We start from the raw sequence: 19,832 nt of genomic DNA, 5'->3' as shown, positions 1-19,832 counted from the left end.
TTTCATTTTGACTAATAGATATTTAACATTAAACATCTTCAAATCAGCTTGCAGTATGAATAAAGCTAACAACTACCATGCATTTCAAAGATAAATGATAAATCATTGTCAAGCGTGGATAAAGAAATATATCCTTGAGATTACTCAGTTATTGCATCATCTTGGACAACCTTGAAAAACTCTAGTTCACCTTAAATCACTGCATCTTCACTTCAGATATAAAATATCAAAAATAGACCAGCTAATTGAACAATTGCTTTTAGCAAAAACAATCAGCATATATGCTGTAGCTCATTGCTTATAAATAGAAAACATTTCTGACATCACAATTTGTGCCATTGTTATGAACAAGGTACATACATACTAGTACATTTCAGACTCAAGTGAAAGTAATAACAAGATACAACACTTACAATCAGTGATTCAAGTGCAAATGACAAAATATGACACTATCACTAATTAAGTGCCAATGATAAATATGACACAATCAGTAACTCAAGCCTTTATCTTGTCCCAATTGATATTGTTTCATTGAAGACCCAAAATGCATTCAAGACTTTTTTAGGGGGTAATTCACACCAACCTAACATTTCAGCTTTTAAGGTCAGATCAAACATAAAGGGATCCCAGTCAAGTGCATGTCGTGAAGAGTAACCACTATCACCAAGCTAATCAAGGTTCATTTCTCTTCAGACTGAAACCTATAAATTACTTTGGCCCACAACCAAGTAGAAATTCCACCATTCAGAAATGGATCAAAATAAAAAGAGTGACTAAATATAACAAAAGTACAAAATCAAACAATGAAGTTCAGAAGGGAAGATGATTCTGTATGGGACATATGAACATGCGATCTTCCTACTATTGCAATTATTTATAGATGTATTTATCCGTTTATTATAGTATTGACACATTGCTATTACCTTCGTTTCAGTCTGTGTTATACAAGGTTGCCCATCTGGATTACGAGACAGATGAACCTTCTGCCCCTGTATCTCCCCAGCACCAATCCATTCATTATGTACCTCAGGTATTGACCACATTGCTGTCATGTCTTCTGGATCAACCCAATCATCCCAGAATTTGATGCTAGGTGCCATTCTTACAAAACTAACAATAACAAGTCCTCCAGAATCAATAACTGGAGGGATTCGTTTGACAAGCAATGCAACCTACAAGTTCATTTGCACATGATGAAAGCTGGTAGAAGTCAAAAACTGTCATAAGAAACCCTATACTGGAAACATCACTGAAAAAAAAGGATGGCTTTCATCTGCTTCATATCTTCTCTAACAGCTATCACATGCCCTGGCTGCAAGATCATAAAAACAGTTATAAATACTGTTAAAAAAAAAATAAAGTATACAGATCACAGAGCATAAATGTTACAGCCATTAACAACAATAATTTCAGGAAGCTATATGCTTAGGACAAGAACCTAATGGACCTCCTCAACCTCTCAACCAAGTGGCACAACTCTTGTCCACTGCCTCACCACTCTCCCTTCTTTGTAAGGAGAGTCTTTTCAGCTTAAGGGATGATATTCATGCATTTTATGAACTTTGTTGGAATCCAGACTACCAAAGATAAAAAGGGAAAATTCATTCATCAGAATCATAACTACAGAAGCATCCAAAAGTTCATAAATGATATTAAAAAAATTAAATTAAATATAAAAATTCAGTACATTCGAAATTTGCATTTATTAAAAATCATGAATTCAAGACCTAAGAACAAGAAAATAGCATTAGCGTGCTTATTCCCTATCTTCTTGCAATCAAAAGTAAGAAAAGAGAGCAAAAGAAAGGTGGCCTATAACTTTCTCAATCCAATGTTCCTTGAAATTCATGGATTTTTCAATATGTTTTTATCCATCACAAAACTTTGAAATTCAAAAGTAAGAAAAGAGAGAAAAAGAAAGGTAGTCCATAACTTTCTCAATGCAATGTTTCTTGAAATACATAGATTTTCCAATATGTTTTTATACAACACAAAACTTTGAACACAGGAACCAAAAGCTTTAGAATCGTCTTAACAGTTTTACCTCCTCAATTGAAACAAAAAAGAAATGAAATAGAAAAACAGATTGGAGCATGATGTTGAGATGTTTCAAAACAACTAAATTACAGATTACAACACTTTGATATTGACTCCAGAATTTCACTAACCTCAAATTAAGATTAAAAAAGACACAGATGCATTAAAATCTTATTGCCTGATTTGTTTATAATCTTTGCTGCATCAAAAACCCTCCATGTGTGTCATGGACTCCAAGTTTTCCCTAATTCATCATTTTTGCAAAACTAGTTTCTAAGGATGGTAATCCGTGAGGATCCAGGTGATTGGATCACACTACAAATCTTGGGTGTTGCTCGACAATCCTTGCAGTTTCATCAATAAGTTCCTCACCCTATTCAGCACCCAGATGTTAAACCACAAGTCCTTACTCCACTTCAATGGTTGTCCAACAATTGTGAACCATTGTGAAGTGGATATGAAATAGTATGATTCAACCAACTTTTCATCTCCCTTCTCCATATATTAATGTATATACTCATTCTTTATATTTAGATACAGATAAGCTAGACAAGCAAGACATATATATCACGCATCTATTCTCACAAATATTGTATAGGACTAGCATAATAGAACTCTGGTATGATAGTTTTACACATATTGTCAACTGTCTTCTCTACTTTCCTTGTTCAATTGCATTTTGCATATCTTTGAACTCTATCATCCATAAATTGTTTTGTGCATAGCCTTAATAAATTCATTTAATGAAGGTCACCATTGGGTCTTCACCTAGGCCCCAGATCAGTGGTATTATAGCAAACACACTTCATATCTTCTAAGTGGTATCATGGTGTATCCAAACTTCATATTTTTTTGTATGCCCACTCACACAAAGTTTGATTATAATATGTTAGAGTTGGAGACACATGACACCTCATCAAACCTTCCTCCATGTCCTCTAATGGGAGACAAATTGTCTTTTGTGACACCAACTTTAGAAATGTTCAAAAAATGATAGGATACATTGCAAAGGCAATGCAAAGAATTGGAAGAACACCATGCACATAAATGAGCAGTATTCTTGATCAATTTTTGCTACTCTTTCAGTAGGTTCAAACTCCTTCCAATTCCCATCAACAATGTGGTGGTAACATGCCATACAAGGTATAAGTCAATCAAACATCCCTATATTTGAAAGCAAATAGATGCAAATGTCCTAAATAACTAGCTTAACCTAATGTGTTCATAATATGCAGTTAATCATTTCTCTTACCAAGAAAAGATTACATTTCCTCTTCTAAAGAGTTTCTTTATCCTTAAAGAAATGGTTGAATAATTACTACTTAACACGAAGATAACTTAAACAAACCTAAAGGCACATGGAATGGTTCCATAGCAGCACTCAAAAAAACTTATTACCTATTTGAAATGATGATCACCCATACATCAAGTTCTCTCAATTGTGCAAAGGCCCAGGACAATCTATGCAAGGATATCTAGACATATTTCATACTTCAATGTCCAAACTAAGTGTTCAAGATTCAAAGAAAAATCTTGTTTTGAAGTATAGGTCAAGCTTGAAACAACATATCCAATAAAATATGGTTTCCTTGAGATCCCTTCAGCTAAAGAAGCATATAGTTTTGCTTGCAAATTTGAAGCAAAGGCCAAAGTCAAGGATAAGATTGAAGATTTTGAGTCTTAGATCAAGCCACAATACTTGCCTTCCAAGCAAAATTCCAAACCAAGGAATGGCTCTTAACACCATTGTAATGTCCCCTTCTCATTGATGTGCATTCAGTGGTCCATTGGCCTATTCCGGAGACCCATAGGCTATTTGGAAAGAAAAATTAGGGTTTCCAACTTTTGTGGAGTTCTGCACAAGCTTATTAGGGTTTGTAAGGAGGGAATTCTTCAATTTTGCTTATGGTTTCCTTTTGGGTTTTCCATGAACTCCAAGGTGGCATAACATGCATTTGATTCTTTGGTGAAGTCAGAACTTACTATTTTTAGTAAGTTAGGGTTTGGATGTTTGGATGATGCAGTTCTACTGAGCTTTCCAAGCTCTTTCTCTGGGTGCGAAGATTATGTTTTTCGGAGCAGTATTTCTTGACTTACTATTTTTAGCAAGTGGCTATGTTGAGCATTTCTATTTTTAGCAGTCTCGGACAGGGTCCTAACTCAACACAGTTCAGTGGTCTTCATCGCACAGCTTCATCCTTGATTTTGGTATTAATCAGTATTGGAGTTATAAGTTATTTAATTAAATATTAATTCCTTATCCTAAGGTTTAATATTTAATTATTTTTATTACTAATTAATTGTGTTGTGGGCGACTTAGGAAAAATATCTATCTGCCATCAATATTGTTATTTTCCTAAGTCAGTGGCATTAAAAAGGTGGCGTTGAGAAAGATGAAATATTTCATTTTTATATTATTTTTATATTGCAAAGTTGTCACCTAGGAAAAAGTTCGAACTTTGCCTAGAGAGTTTGGGAAAATTAACGCCATGTCTAAGGGAGGCTATGACATGAAATGAAAGTGAATTTCAATTGTTTTTGGCGCCATTTACATTTGAATTTCAGAGGGAAAAATCTATAAATACAGGTGCTTGGCCTCTCATTTGATATCTTATGAAATTGCATCGTTATGTTGCCGGTTTGGCGATTGAAATCTGAGCTTCGAACTGTGGCTTCCTAGCTAAGTCTCAGTTTCGTACTTGGGAGATAGTACCTAGCTGTGTTCTTGTAATTCCAGTGCTGTCAGTGTGTGTTTTGCAGATTGTGGAGAGTTTTGTGCGGGATTGGAGTGTTTTCTGGTTGTTGGTCGCAGAGTTGCTGAAACCATATTTTGCTCGTACCTCTTGGCCAGGCGATCTATCATTCTGGGTATTTGCTCTATAGATTTCTATGTCCTAGGCAATAGCATTTGTAAGTTTTCAGCACTAATCTTTGAGTAATTAATTTTATTTTGCAAATCATACTTCCCAGCCTAGGCGTTATTCTTGTGTGGGCATTTTGGTAGCAAGATGAGGTAAATGGGGTATATGGAGGTCACTTTTCTGATTGTAATTGGTCATTTTCGATATATTAGCAGTTTGGGAGTCTTTGGGGATGTTAGGTGTGAGTAGTGAGTGAGTTTTATGCATTTTAGTGTGTCTTGGTGTTGTTGGTTGTGCATTTCAGCTTGCTGTCATAAAATTACAGATTTCCAGAAGTTGGTGTTTGGGTGTGCCCTTCGTAGTGTGAGTAAATTAGTTGATTTGGGAGTGATTTGGGGTGATTTGGGTGAGTTTGGAAAGAGAAATGAGTATTTCATAGTTTCTTGAAGCTGCTGGTCTGCGTGTTATTGATCCTAGGATTTCATAATTTCATGTTGAAAGATCTTTTGGGAGTTAGTAACTGTTTGAAGATATTTATCAGCATTGGACAGCATTACTTCTCTATTCTATCTCTCTATTTTATATTGTAAGGTTAAGTAGTAGTACTACTAACCATTTCTGGATTGTAAGCATTCCCACTGAAAAGTGGAAGAGGCTGGCTTGTCGTCTATATTTTGATATTTGTTGCTCAGTCCTCCCGCTGCATAAGCGGTAGAGTGATATTTGTTTGTAATAATCCTCCGCTTCATAAGCGGTTGAGTGATATTTATTGTAATGATCCTCACGCTGCATAAGCGGTTGAGTTGAGTTGTTTAATGTGTTCAGTCCTCCCGCTGAAATATTGCGGTAGAGTGATTCATGTTTTGGGAGTCTTGTTCTCTTGGCTGGTTTACCACCAAGCTTCTTGATTCACCTGTTGGGTAAGCGGAAGGGGTTGGCTTGCCGCCCATTATTGTATTCAGCACTTCAGCAGATTATTACTAACGATCCCCTGCTACTGTATGCTCTCACCCTCCCAGACTGGGCTCTCGATGATCAAAAGGTGTGGGATTCCCTTCACTTGTTTGGATTTCATTGTTCTAACCCTAACGGGTGATTGGTGTGATTGTGATCTTGCGATTGAAAAATCAAAAAAAATTAAGGGGAATATTACAACCATCCACAAAAGAAGCAACAACAATAAACTGACCAAAACAACCAATCCAAGACTTAACAAGTGTTGTTTAGTTCATGATTCTAGCAGTCATTCCATTGAAGAATTGCACATCTTGAAGTAGTTGGTACAAACGCTATGGCACTAAACAATGATAATTAGATTGTGGAATTTGAACCTACAACTATTGTGGATAACACAAACATCTCTACTTCCCTTCTACACACAATGGAAGCAGAACAATTATTCTATTCTCAAATGTGGATCAATGATCAACCAATATGGTTCATCATTGCAAACAAAAGTCAAAAGAGCCTAATGTTTCATGAAGCAATTCAAATATTGAACATGCCACTCACACCTCACCCACAACTATACTCCATCACATGGTTCAATGCAAGATTTGAGAAACGTGTCACTCATCAATGTCACCTAAAGTACAAAATCAAGCCTTTCCAAGATACAATCCTTTGTGATATCACTCCACCAGACATATGTGATGTTTTACTTGGGAAACTGTTATCACAAAAGCTTGCACCCTTGCTAAGCTACCAACTCAACAACCTTGTAAAACATGGAAACAACCCCGAAGTGTGGAACCTTGCGCAAGGGGTTGAATCTCCGGAGGAGGCCGGCTTTCTTCTTCAATTAGGTGCAAGTGTTGAACCAACTCAACACTTCAAAACTAACTCCTAGGCCTATCCTAACAAATTGTTGAGGTAAAGGGAAGAGAGAAAAGCTTGAAATAGAAGGTGATGCACCAAGAAGAGATTGTTCCTCTCCCCACCGAGATGACACAAAGAATTAACTGAAACGCCCAAGAGATGCACAAAATTCAGTTGCATGAGCGACTCCAATGCATGTATGGAGGTTAGAATTCGCTAAGTGTCAAGAGGGGAAAAGGATTCCCACAAGTCACACTCAGAAAACAAGTTAACACAGCATATATAGAGAGAAAAGCCACAAGACATACACCTATAATGAAGGTAAGAAAACATACACAGCATACATAGGTTGAAAGAAGGCAAGAGTGGTGATTTTCAATTAATTATAAGGCCAATGGCCAAACTTACAGTTGCATAAATGCAAGATAAATACAAAGAAGTGGGAGAGCATGGAATAGCTCAAGCCAGCAGGGAGAGAACCCTTTACAATGAGGCTTAACAGCCTTTATATAGAAAATTGGTTACAAGAGTGATCGTGACCCCTGTATGTCAGTCTGGGAGTGCAGGGAAGTGTATGCACTTGACTTCTGTACATGCAAGCAACCTAGCCATACCCTGAAAAGGCAACCCTGAGAAGGGTGGATTGACTAACCTTCCAAAGTCAGAGCATGCAGACATGACATAAGTCACTACAACAAGCATGGCCCCATACCCCTCCTGATGGAAATCCTACCAAAAACATTAAAAGCACCTTGTGGCTCCACAAAAGAAGGTACAAAAGTCACAAAAGTCGTCGGAGCATTTAAAGCTTTGAGTGTCGATCACGTCATCCGGAAGTGTTGCAAGCCAAAAGGAGTTGGAAGACTTTGGAGACCTGGGTCACCGAAGTTGGGGGAACATCGGAGACCTAGGTCACCGAAGTTGGGAAGACTTAAGAACTTGGGAACCTGGGGGTTCTAGAGTTCCAGAGTTGAAGACTTAGGAACTTCGGAGACCTGGGTTACTAAAGTTGGGCGAACTTCGAAGACTTGGGTCACTAAAGTTGGGGGAACTTCGGAGACCTGGATCACCGAAGTTGGGAAGACTAGCAACTTGGGAACTTCGGGGTTTCGGAGTTGAGGAATTAGGAACTTGGGAACCTGGGGGTTCTGGAGTTCCGAGGTTGAAGACTTAGGAACTTGGGAACCTAGGGGTTCCAGAGTTCCGAGGTTGAAGACTTAGGAACTTGGGAACCTGGGGGTTCCGGAGTTCCGGAGTTGAAGAACTAGGAACTTGGGAACCTGGAGGTTCCGAAGTTCCGGGGTTGTAGACTTAGGAACTTGGGAACCGAACCTGGGCGTTCCGGAATTCCAAGTTTGAGGAATAAGGAACTTGGGAACCTGGGCATTCCGAAGTTCCAAGGTTGAAGACTTAGGAACTTGGGAACCTGGGGGTTTCGGAGTTCCAGGGTTGAAGAACTAGGAACTTGGGAACCTGGGGCTTCCGGAGTTCCGGGGTTGAAGACTTAGGAACTTAGGAACCTGGGGGTTCCAGAGTTCCGAGGTTGAAGACTTAGGAACTTGGTGTTGTTTGTAATTAGGGCAGCAGATTCCAATTGCCTTGGGCAACATTTGAATCCGGCTAAGGGGGCCAGCCCCTTCTCCAACGCATAAGGGTTAGGCCCTAAACCTCCATGCCTCACCTCCACGCTTCACTAAAATATACACACCTCATGATAGGGCCTATCCTAACTTCACATTAAGCAATTTAGTGAATTAAATAATTAAAAGGTTTTATTATTTTGCAAAAGCCGACATGCTAAAAGGGGTTCGCTCCACATATAAATGAGCATTCAACCCTCATCACAAATCATCAATTCAAGCACTCACTTCATGCGAAATATACAAGTCTGGATAATGCGAACCTCAGGAAGAAAGTCTACATCTGCACATACAGAAAACATATCTGTCATATCAGCAATTTGGATCTGCCAGTTGAGGTGTGAATTCCATCATTAGAAGAAAGTGAACTTAGTGAAGATTGTGCGAATTTCTTGAGGGTCTGCAAATCTGGGTTAAAGGAACAGCAAGCTATCAGCAATCAACACACACATGACAGTCAACCAATCTGCCATTCTTTCTGTGACAGCAACATCTACTTCTACAAGTTCTTAAGATAAGTGTTGTAATGATTGCATAACCATAATCTATAATCAGATCCGAGGATCTTTTTTGGCTGGGTTTTTCCTCCTAGGAGGTTTTCCCAGGGTAACTGTGTCTTGTCTTTATTTCATTCTTTTCTTCACAATGTTTAAATCTGAAACTATAAATCTCCTTACTAATCAAACTAATTAGCAAACAAATTCTGATTTTCTGATTTTAGTTAATCTGAAAGTGTTAAAATGAACATGGTATCAGAGCTTTAGGATAGATCAACTTTCAGATTTTTAGAATTAGTACTCCTTTATTTCCAAATTGTTGTCGCATTTGCAGGTAAGGTCAATGGGCCTGAAAGTTGAAGATAAGCTTGATGGGAATCTCAATTTTACAGCATGGAAGGTTCGAATCAAGTTGGCCCTAGAGGAAGAAGATCTTCTCCAATTCATAGAAGCGAATGAGCTAACTGAACCTACGAATGCAGCCGAGCTAAAACAATTCAAGAAGGATGTTGTCTAGGCTAGGAAGATTCTCATTGATTCAGTCAAAGACCACCTAGTCACCTCTATTGCCTCTTTTACCACTGCAAGGGAAATGTTCAGCCATCTACAAGGTACATATGAAGTTAACAATCTCAGTAGGGCAATTACTTTAAGACAACAACTACTTAATATCAAAATGGCAAAAGAAGATTCTGTTATTTCCTACTTTATCAAAATTTCAGAACTAAAGAATCAGCTAGGTTTAATTGGTCATAACATGGAAGACAAAGACCTTGTCATGATTGCCTTAAATGGTCTACCTCACTCATGGGAGTCATTTATCCAAACCATAAGTGGCAGAACTGAGTTACCTACCCTTGATCACCTTAAGAATGACTGCATCCAAGAAAAGTCTCGCCTCTTCACAAGAGGGCAAACCAAAAGTCCCCATGTAGATGATCATCATGTGCTTGCAGCCCAATGCAAGAAAGGGGGAAATTGGAAGAAACCTTATCCAAAAAGAAATAGGGAATTCAAACCATTTAGTTCCCAACACCCTTGGAAGAAACCAATAGACACCTCGCATGTCCGATGCTTTAGATGTGACAAAGTTGGTCACTATGCTAAAGAATGTCAGAATAACTCTACCCAAAGTGAAGCCAACCTAAATGAAGTCTCAGAACAAAATGATGACTTCCTATTCATCTCCGCTCTGTCTAGCAATGTTCCTTCAGATAGTAATACATGGTTGATTGACAGTGGTGCCTCCAGACACATCACAAGCTACTATGATCATCTTTCAGACTTAGTAGAAAAGAATACCAGCCTTCACGTGGTAATTGGTGATGACACTCGTTATTCAGTAAGAGGTTCTGGCTCTACTTCTCTAAATTTAGACTCTGGTATTTCTCTGCACCTTAGTGATATCTTGTTTGTTCCTGGAATTAAAAGAAACCTAATTTCCATTTCTGCTCTAGAAGATAAAGGTTATCAAATTGCATTTCTGAGGGAAAAGTTCTTGCTTGGCCTAAGAAATCTAGTTTTAAATTTGCTTGTATAATTGGCCATAGATATGATAGTCTTTATAAACTCTCTACTAACCATATTCAAGCCCTTATTAATGAGGCTCCTGAATCCTGTGAGCTATGGCATAGAAGACTTGGACACTTGCATTATCAAGCTCTTCCCTCCCTTGAAAAGTTAGTCAAACGTATGCCTAAACTCAGTCAAATTCATGATAATACTTGTAAAGGTTGTGCTATAGGTAAAAATGTTAAAAGTCCTTTTCATAAAAGTAAAAATAGAGCTAAAGTCAAACTAGAACTTGTTCACTCTGATTTATGTGGTCCTATGTCTATAGCATCTCCTAGTGGATTCCTTTATTACGTAATCTTCATAGATGATTTCTCTAGGAAAACTTGGATCTACTTCTTGAAATCTAAAGAATCTGATGAAGTCTTAAGTAAATTTAAAGAGTGTAAAGCATTAACTGAAAACTCCTCTGGTAAAAGAATTAAATGTCTAAGATCTGACAATGGAGGTGAGTACACCTCCGGTAGCTTTCATGATTTTTGTGTTGAGTCAGGAATTAAGAAGGAGTTTTGTGTTCCATACAATCCTCAACAAAATGCTATTGGTGAAAGAAAGAATAGGACTATTGTTGAGGCTGCAAAGGCTATGATTCACGATCAAGACTTGCAAACCTTCCTATGGGCTGAGGCCTCTAGAACAACAGTGTATATCCAGAATAGATGTCCACATCGTGTACTAAAGAACATGACCCCTGAAGAAGCCTTCTCAGGATCTGAACCAGACATCAGTCACCTCAGAATTTTTGGAAGTCCCGTTTATGTTCATGTGCCCAAGGAAAAGCGATCAAAGTTGGAACCCTCCGGAAAGAAAGGCATGCTAGTCGGCTACAGTGAATCCTCCAAGGCATTCAGAATATACATCCCGGGTCAAAGGTATGTTGAGGTAAGTAGGGATGTTACATTTGAAGAAGACATTGCTTTTAAGAAATCGAAAGGTTCTTGTGTTATTGATGAAGCTAATGACAATCAAGATATAAATGTTGATACTAACCCTGAGATTCAGAGGGAGCTAGTTGAACCTCCACCTCAAGAAGAACATAATGATCCACCAGAGCCCATGAATCCCATTGATATTCCTAGTGACATTGTCGTTACCAAAAAGAGGCCTCTTTGGGTAAGAAACACCATTCAAGAAGCCGAAAGATTTGCTGCTCCCAGTGGCACCTTCCGTGAAACTAAGAGACCTCAGGTATTCTCCAACTACATTGCATTGATGTGTAATCTCATTGAAACTGAACCTTGCAATGTTGAAGAAGCCTTGATTCATCATGCCTAGAAGCTTGCTATGGATGAAGAGTATCAGTCAATCATCAAGAATGATGTGTGGGATATTGTGCCCAGACCCAAAGGTAAATCTATTGTTTCCTCTAAATGGTTATTTAAAATTAAACATAATGCTGATGGTAGTATTGAAAAATATAAAGCTAGATTTGTAGCTCGTGGTTTTTCTCAAAAGGAAGGCATAGACTATGAAGAAACATTTGCTCCTGTTGCTAGATATACTTCTATTAGAACGATAATAGCTATTGCTGCTGCTAGGGGTTGGAAACTACATCAGATGGATGTTAAGACTGCCTTCCTTAATGGTGTCATTGAGGAAGAGGTCTATATTGAGCAACCTGAGGGATATGAGATTCGGGATAGATTAACTCATGTGTGCGGGTTGAAGAAAGCTCTGTATGGTCTTAAACAAGCTCCTCGTGCTTGGTATGAAAGAATTGATAAATACTTGCTAGGTCTAGGTTTTTGTAAGAATGATGCTGACTCTAACATATACTTTAAGGTAGCCAATGATGAAATGCTAATTCTAGTTCTATATGTGGATGACTTATTCCTTACTGGTAAAGATGAACTTATTATTAGATGCAAGAAAGAACTAGCTTCAAAATTTGAAATGAAAGACTTAGGTCTAATGCATTATTTTCTAGGTCTAGAAGTATGGCAAAGATCTAACGAAATTTTTCTAAGTCAAGGAAAGTATACTATTGACATTTTGAAAAGATTTAGAATGATGGATTGTAAACCCATGTCTACTCCTATGGAATCTAACTTAAAGAAGTTAAGTGTTTCTGCAGCTAACTCTGATTTTGCAAATCCATCAGAGTACCGACAGTTGATTGGATCACTGATGTATCTAGTTAACACTATACCAGACATATGTTTTGATGTGAATGCTCTCAGCCAGTTTATGAGCATGCCCAAACATGTTCATCTTGTTGCGGCCAAGCACATCCTAAGATACTTACGAGGCATAGTTGGTTTTGGGCTAAAGTATCCACTGAACACTTCAATAACCTTGGAAGGTTATTCAGATGCAGACTAGGTTGGAAGCGTCATCGACAAGAAAAGCACCTCCGGTATTTGCTTTAGCTTGGGATCCGTAGTGATCTCTTGGGCTTGCAGAAAACAATCCTCAGTGGCATTGAGTACTGCTGAAGCCGAGTATATTGCAGCAAGTATAGCTTCCAGAGAAGCAGTGTGGCTTCGTAAGCTTCTTGCTAGGCTGTTTGGTCGGCCTTGGGATCCTACAGTTATTCACTGTGATAACCAGAGTTGTATCAAAATGTCTATCAATACAGTGTTTCATGACAGGTCAAAACATGTGGAAACCCATTATCATTTCATTCGGGATATGGTGCAAAGAGGTGCTATTCAGCTGAAGTATGTCAGCACTGATGATTAGGTTGCAGATATTCTTACCAAGCCTCTATCCAAAGTGAAGTTTGTGTACTTCAGGGACAGACTTGGTATTGTGGAAAATGAAAACCTAATTGAGAGGGAGTCTCAATCACAGTGATACATTGTATTGTATCAAACCACCCTCTGCAGGCAATGTAAGGTGGTATTGTAATCTTCTCAGGGAGAAGTGTGATTATTAACCATCCTCTGCGGGCAATGTAAGATGGTATTGTAATCTTCTCAGGGAGAAGTGTAATTGTTGACCATCCCATCCTCTGGAAGCAATGTAAGATGGTATTGTAATCTTCTCAGGGAGAAGTGTAATTGTTGACCATCCTCTGCGGGCAATGTAAGATGGTAGAAAAGATCCTCTCCACCCTCTGCGGGCAATGTAAGGTGGATCCCGTCTATGCTTGTGTACGAGCTGGAAGGTTATGTAGTTCCATTATATGCTTGTGTGCAAGATGGAAGACTACAACATTCTGATTATGTAATCCATCCTTTGCATGTGTGCAAGATGGAAGATTATGGTTATGTTCTCCTCCCTAATTAAGAGGGAGTGTTGTTTGTAATTAGGGCGACAGATTCCAATTGCCTTGGGCAACATTGGAATCCGCCTAAGGGGGCCAGCGCATAAGGGTTGGGCCCTAAACCTCCACGCTTCACTAAAATATACACACCTCATGATAGGGCCTATCCTAACTTCGCATTAAGCAATTTAGTGAATTAAATAATTAAAAAGGTTTTATTATTTTGCAAAAGCCAACATGCTAAAAGGGGTTCGCTCCACATATAAATGAGCATTCAACCCTCATCACAAATCATCAATTCAAGCACTCACTTCATGCGAAAAATACAAGTCTGGATAATGCAAACCTCAGGAAGAAAGTCTACATCTGCACATAGAGAAAACATATCTGTCATATCAGCAATTTGGATCTGCCAGTTGAGGTGTGAATTCCATCATTAGAAGAAAGTGAACTTAGTGAAGATTGTGAGAATTTCTTGAGGGTCTGCAAATTTGAGAGTCTGCAAATCTGGGTTAAAGGAACAACAAGCTATCAGCAATCAACACACACATGACAGTCAACCAATCTGCCAGTCTTTCTGTGACAGCAACATCTACTTCTACAAGTTCTTAAGATACGTGTTGTAATGATTGCATAACCATAATCTATAATCAGATCCGAGGATCTTTTCTGGCTGGGTTTTTCCTCCTAGGAGGCTTTCCCAGGGTAACTGTGTCTTGTCTTTATTTCATTCTTTTCTTCACAAGTGTTTAAATCTGAAACTATAAATCTCCTTACTAATCAAACTAATTGGTAAACAAATTCTGATTTTCTGATTTTAGTTAATCTGAAAGTGTTAGAACCTGGGGGTTCCGAAGTTCCAGGTTTGAGGAATAAGGAACTTGGGAACCTGGGGGTTCCGGAGTTTAAGGGTAGAAGAACTAGGAACTTGGGAACCTAGGGGTTCCGGAGTTCCGGGGTTGAAGATTTAGGAACTTGGGAACCTGGGGGTTCCGGAGTTCTAGGTTTGAGGAATTAGGAACTTGGGAACCTGGGGGTTCCGAAGTTCCGGGGTAGAAGAGCTAGGAACTTGGGAACCTGGGGTTTCGAAGTTCCGGGGTTGAAGACTTAGGAACTTGGGAACCTGGGGGTTCCGTGGTTGAGGAACTAGGAACTTGGGAACTTGGGGGTTCCGGAGTTCCGGGGTTGAGGAAGAGAAGACTTAGGAACTTGGGAACCTGGGGGTTCCGGAGTTCCGGGAAAGAGAGAGGAAGAGAAGGCTTGGGAAAGGAACTTCCGACAAGGCAACACTACATACTTTATGATTCCATCGTCTTCTCTTGGATAAAATTGGGGCAGCGCTGGTCCATGGAACATATCTCTGATCGGTTCTCACTGATGGACCAAGGGTGTCATAAAATGACAACAGAAACCATATCTTTACCATCAATATGCAGTCTATAAAGTAAATCCTAGAAATATTGTCATAGATGTTAGTGAGAAAACATACCACATACCAAACGTGGTTCCTACACTATCACTCATTAGCACCAAATGGTGTAAGAAGTTGAATTATGGTAAGAAACTTTTCTTTTGATGTTGACAACTAATCTTAAGAACATCTTGATTCCTTGCAACACCAATTTGTATTGCAATTCCTCTGACAGCAACACTAAAGACCTCAGTTTAACCACAATCACTAAAGAAGGTGCCTACACATTATGCAATAAAGCATATTATTCATGTGATTTCTAAACTATCTATAATCAATGCCTCTTTGCAGTGCAAATCATTTCTAGAGAATGACGAAATTAAGAGGCAAATCCATGAATTTGTGGATAAAGGACACATCAAACCTAACTTATCATCTTGCGACATCCCAATTGTGCTTGCACAAAAGAATGGTCCATAGAGGTTGTGCATCAATTACAAATCTCTAAACAAGCTCACAATGAAGAACCATTTCCCTCTTCCAAGAATTAAACATGCTAGACCAACACCACAATGGAAAGTTCTTCACAAAAATTGACCTTTAAGTTTCGGACATTATCAGATTCTTGCTAAACCTATAGACATCTCGAGGATAGCCTTCAAGGAAAAAGAAGATTTGTTTGAATGGATGGTCATTCCTTTCAACTTAACGAATGCACCTACTACTCTCATGTGGATGATGCATGACATTCTCAAGCCATTCACCACTTCATTTACTGAATTCAACATCCTCATCTTTAGCAAAATGTGGGATGAACATCTATCCCATAAAGAGCAAGTCTTTGATAATTTGTGGAAGCATAAGTTGTATGCAAACATGGAAAATGATCATTTGCAAAGTTGGAGAAACAAGACTTGGGATACATATTAGATGCACAAGGAGTGCATGTGGACCCAACCACGATTCAAGTCATCCATGAATGGATAGGACCAAAGAATCTCAAAGCACTTATTGGGATTAGCAAAGTTCCATAAGAGATTTCCACTTGGTTTTTTCAATGACTTGGCCTCTAAACCAAGTTACCAAAGTTATTGCTAAAGAAAAGTTCATCTAGTCAACCACACAACAAAAATCATTCAAAGAATCGAAATGCAAACTAGGTTTTGCACTAGTGATTGTGTTACTAGATCTTCAACATCCATTTTGAGACAATGCATCTAAATATAAACTTGGAGCAATCCTCACTCAAAATGGTTACCCAGTTGCTTACCCCAATGAAACATTCACTACATCAATAAGTAGTGTTCCATAAGGATGCATCCCCTCCCCCAAAATTCCCACATTTTTAGGGCAGACATCCCCAAATTGCAATCCCACCACCACTCAAGAATTGAGGACATTTATGAGACATCTCCTAGTTTAGGGGTGGCTTGAGAACTCTGAGACATCCCCAAGATATCTTGGGAACTCCAAGGAGTCTCCCAACCATCCCAAGGACTTCCAAGCATCCCCCATGGCAAGAAAATAAAAAAGTCAATATTTTTTACAAGTCAAAAAGTGTTTTTTATTTGTGTGCCACAAACCACAACCCTAATGGCCTATGGGCTCCACCCAAACCCTAAGCACTCACAAAAAGCTTATAAATAGGCATATTATTCTAAACCTCATTTCAAATCACTCCTATGTTTCAAAAATCTAGTTAGGACTTGGTGTTGCAAAAAATAAGTGATAAAATTGTGAAAATGGCATTCATCATGAAGGTTTGTGTGGTTTTGAAGGCCTTAATTTGCACTTGGTGGCAATGCTTCCACCCCTCAATCTCACCTTACATTGCGATAGGGAACTAACCAAGGGTGTTGCCCCCAAAACACGAGAGTGGCATCGCCACTCATCCCCACTAGGGACTCAACCCCCAAACCCCCACAAGGGATGTTGTCCCTTGGCCCTACTAGGGGCTCTACACCCACAATGGGCACTGCCCCTTGACCCCATTAGGGGATCTACCCCTAAGAAGGGCACTACCCTTCAATCCCTAATAACCTCCATCCAACATTGTTGATGTTCAATGCAATCATTCCCATGTTTTTAACATTTAGTCATTTAAAATTTACTTAGTATTCCAAATTTTCATTGTAATTCTTATACTTATTCTATACACATCTTTTTATAACTAATTTTTCAAGTACTATATGTATTTGCACCACCCCTCTACCATCCCCACATCGTAGTCCCCAAACTTAATCTCTTGGTACCCCATTCCTGAAACAAATAATATGACAAGAAAGACAGACATCAAAAATTTGATCTCACATATATCATACATGAGTAGAATAATATGACTTTTCTTTTATAGTTCCACGCATACTGTCAATCGCTTCTTTGCTTTCCTTGTTCAATTGCATTTTGCATATCTTTGACCTCTATCATATATAAATTGTTTCCGCAGATAACTTCATTAAATCCATTTATTTGGATTGTCCACCGAGTCTTCACCTAGGATCTAGATCAAATGAACAAACACCACTCCTAGATGACTTAGCATACATGTATGCATACATTGTCGCTACATCTACATTGTTGTGAATCACCTTGTTGTAATATTCATATTGTGCGGTGTCCTCCACAATATTGCTTGTCACCTTATTGCAACATCAGCCACAGTGTTGTGAATCACTTTGTTGTAACATCCTTTGCATTGTTGTGAAACACCTTGGTTGTGGCACCCACATTGTTGTGGCATCCTCCATGTTGTTGTGAATCACCTTGTTGTGACACCCACATTGTTTTGACACACCTTGTTGCAACGCCCACCTTGTTGTGATGCCCCTCGTTCACCACTTGCCTTCTTGTAAGTCACTTTGCCATTGTGATTGCCTTGTTGCAGGTCATATTGTTGTTAAAAGTTGCCTTATTGCTATAATGAAGAAGGGATCGAAGGGTAGTTGTGACATGCCAGCAACGAGATGGGCATGTCACAACAATGCCACTTCATTGCATGCCTGCATTGTTGTGACATGCCCACCTCGTTGCAAGTTGCCTTGTTGCAGCAACCACCTTGCTGTGAGTTGCTTCTCCTCAATTTTGTGTCGTGAAGACACTTGACATGCTCCGTACCATGAATGTTCTAATTCACCATTACAACGCAACCCCTTACGACTTTTGCAAGTTCAATGTACGATAAACAAAATTGACAGAACAAGACTTGTGGGCAATGGCAAGAATAATTCTATGCAGTTGAGTCCAGAAGCTTATCGTACGAATTTGGGAAGTGAGAACACAAATTACACACTGTTAAAAATGTAATTAGAGTGCTTTACAAATGTGCATTGATAACACAAACTACGCACAATTAACGGACAATGAAACTTAATTACTTTTAAATTGACTTCAGATCTCAGCTGGTTCAGTTTAAGATTATAAACTGACAAAATTGCAGAAAAGATATAAGAGCATACCGCCGAAGATTCCTAAATCGTTACCGCACTATACACAACACAAAAACAAAAATTCAAGATCTGTATCAATTCTATTTAAATATTGAACACAAAGGTATCGAAAGAAAACAAAAATACAAAATAGCTGTAATTTTCGAATTTCAAAATCACATGAATTCAACCAATTGAATTTTAAATTTACGCACACATCCGCACAAAACAAAAACATGCAGCCAGATTACCAAAAATAAAAAAAATGTAGCATAAACAATTCACAATTAATAAGAGTAACCTACCTGTAACAATCTAAGATCTTTCTACGAGCCATTAGCAGAGCTCCGCTATGACGCATCCACAAAACTTGTCTACGATCTTTAGAGCCACTGCCAAAAACTAATCTAGAAGCCTGTCGAAACTTCTGGAATTTCTATAGCCTTTTAAAAGCACGTCGAAGTAATGAAACCCTAGCTGATATGTTATCAGTGTGTTTACCTAATAACAGGCTTCGCAGAAGATGAAAATTTCCCCGGCTGAAGCACCACTGGATTGGGCTTCTCGGCGCTTATAAATTATTTTCTACCGCTTCAGCTACGGGCATACCAGCCTCGTGAGTTAAAACTGCCTTTTTACCGGGGAAATAAAACCGCTTGGTTTTTAGAAAACGATTTCACAATATTATATTCGTTCTGAGGTACTTTTATTCTACCATTATAATTTGTTCCGTGTGTTCGAAGTTTCAGCTGAACGACACGTGGAGTCCTCAAAAGTTTGTTCGTTTCCACGTCAACATGAGGTTGATTGATATAGGACTCCACGTCAACATTAAGTTGATTGATATAGGACTCCACGTCACCATCTTTCTTGTCATATTAAGTAGTTGAGTGATACGTCACATCGAGAAGTTTGTGTAATGCCACGTCATTTTGAGAAACGAATCACGTCAGCCGTTGGTTGGTGGTACTTGTGTTTCGTAACTTTGAAAAAGAAATAATTAAATTGCCACTTTTGGTACGTGTTATGTATACTTTTAGGAATTCTCCAATTACATACGAAGGGTGGTATACTTTTTAAATAAAAATATATATATATATATATATTTGTTTGTGCAAAAGATAAATTGATTGTATATATTTGTTTGTGCAAAAGATTAATTTCTCATGTTTGATTGCCCCCGGTACATACTTGTTGCCCTCTCTATTTATCTTAAGGGGAGGAAAAGAATATTTCTTTGAGTTCAATTTAGATTAGTTCTTGTAATTATAATATATTTAAATACAATTTTATTTAATTAAATTATGTATGGGTAAGTATAATTTAAATGTTAATAGTTTCGTTAATTATTTTTATTTCTAAG

At 38.4% G+C, this 19,832-nt stretch overlaps 1 protein-coding gene across 3 annotated transcripts in view; it reads right to left on the bottom strand.

Annotated features, from left to right (window-relative positions):
- Nucleotides 1-19,120, bottom strand: part of LOC131046637 (uncharacterized) — a 112,268-nt gene extending 93,148 nt beyond the window's left edge. The window contains exons 1-3 of one of the 3 annotated variants that reach the window (XM_057980410.2): nucleotides 18,775-19,120; nucleotides 1,439-1,577; nucleotides 924-1,312 (exon numbers count right to left, since the gene is read on the bottom strand). In XM_057980410.2, coding sequence (XP_057836393.2) covers nucleotides 924-1,100 — 177 coding nt within the window. In that variant the 5' untranslated portion in view covers nucleotides 1,101-1,312; nucleotides 1,439-1,577; nucleotides 18,775-19,120. The remainder of the gene's footprint in view (nucleotides 1-923; nucleotides 1,313-1,438; nucleotides 1,578-18,774) is intronic. The other 2 variants (XM_057980412.2, XM_057980411.2) reach the window with 2 other exon arrangements.
- Between the last annotated feature and the right edge of the window lie 712 nt (nucleotides 19,121-19,832).

The sequence above is a fragment of the Cryptomeria japonica genome, chromosome 11, assembly GCF_030272615.1.
Source record: "Cryptomeria japonica chromosome 11, Sugi_1.0, whole genome shotgun sequence".
Taxonomy (NCBI): Eukaryota; Viridiplantae; Streptophyta; class Pinopsida; order Cupressales; family Cupressaceae; genus Cryptomeria; species Cryptomeria japonica.
The sequence above is the reverse complement of the archived record's forward strand: the minus strand, read 5'-3'. Positions and strand labels throughout refer to the sequence as shown.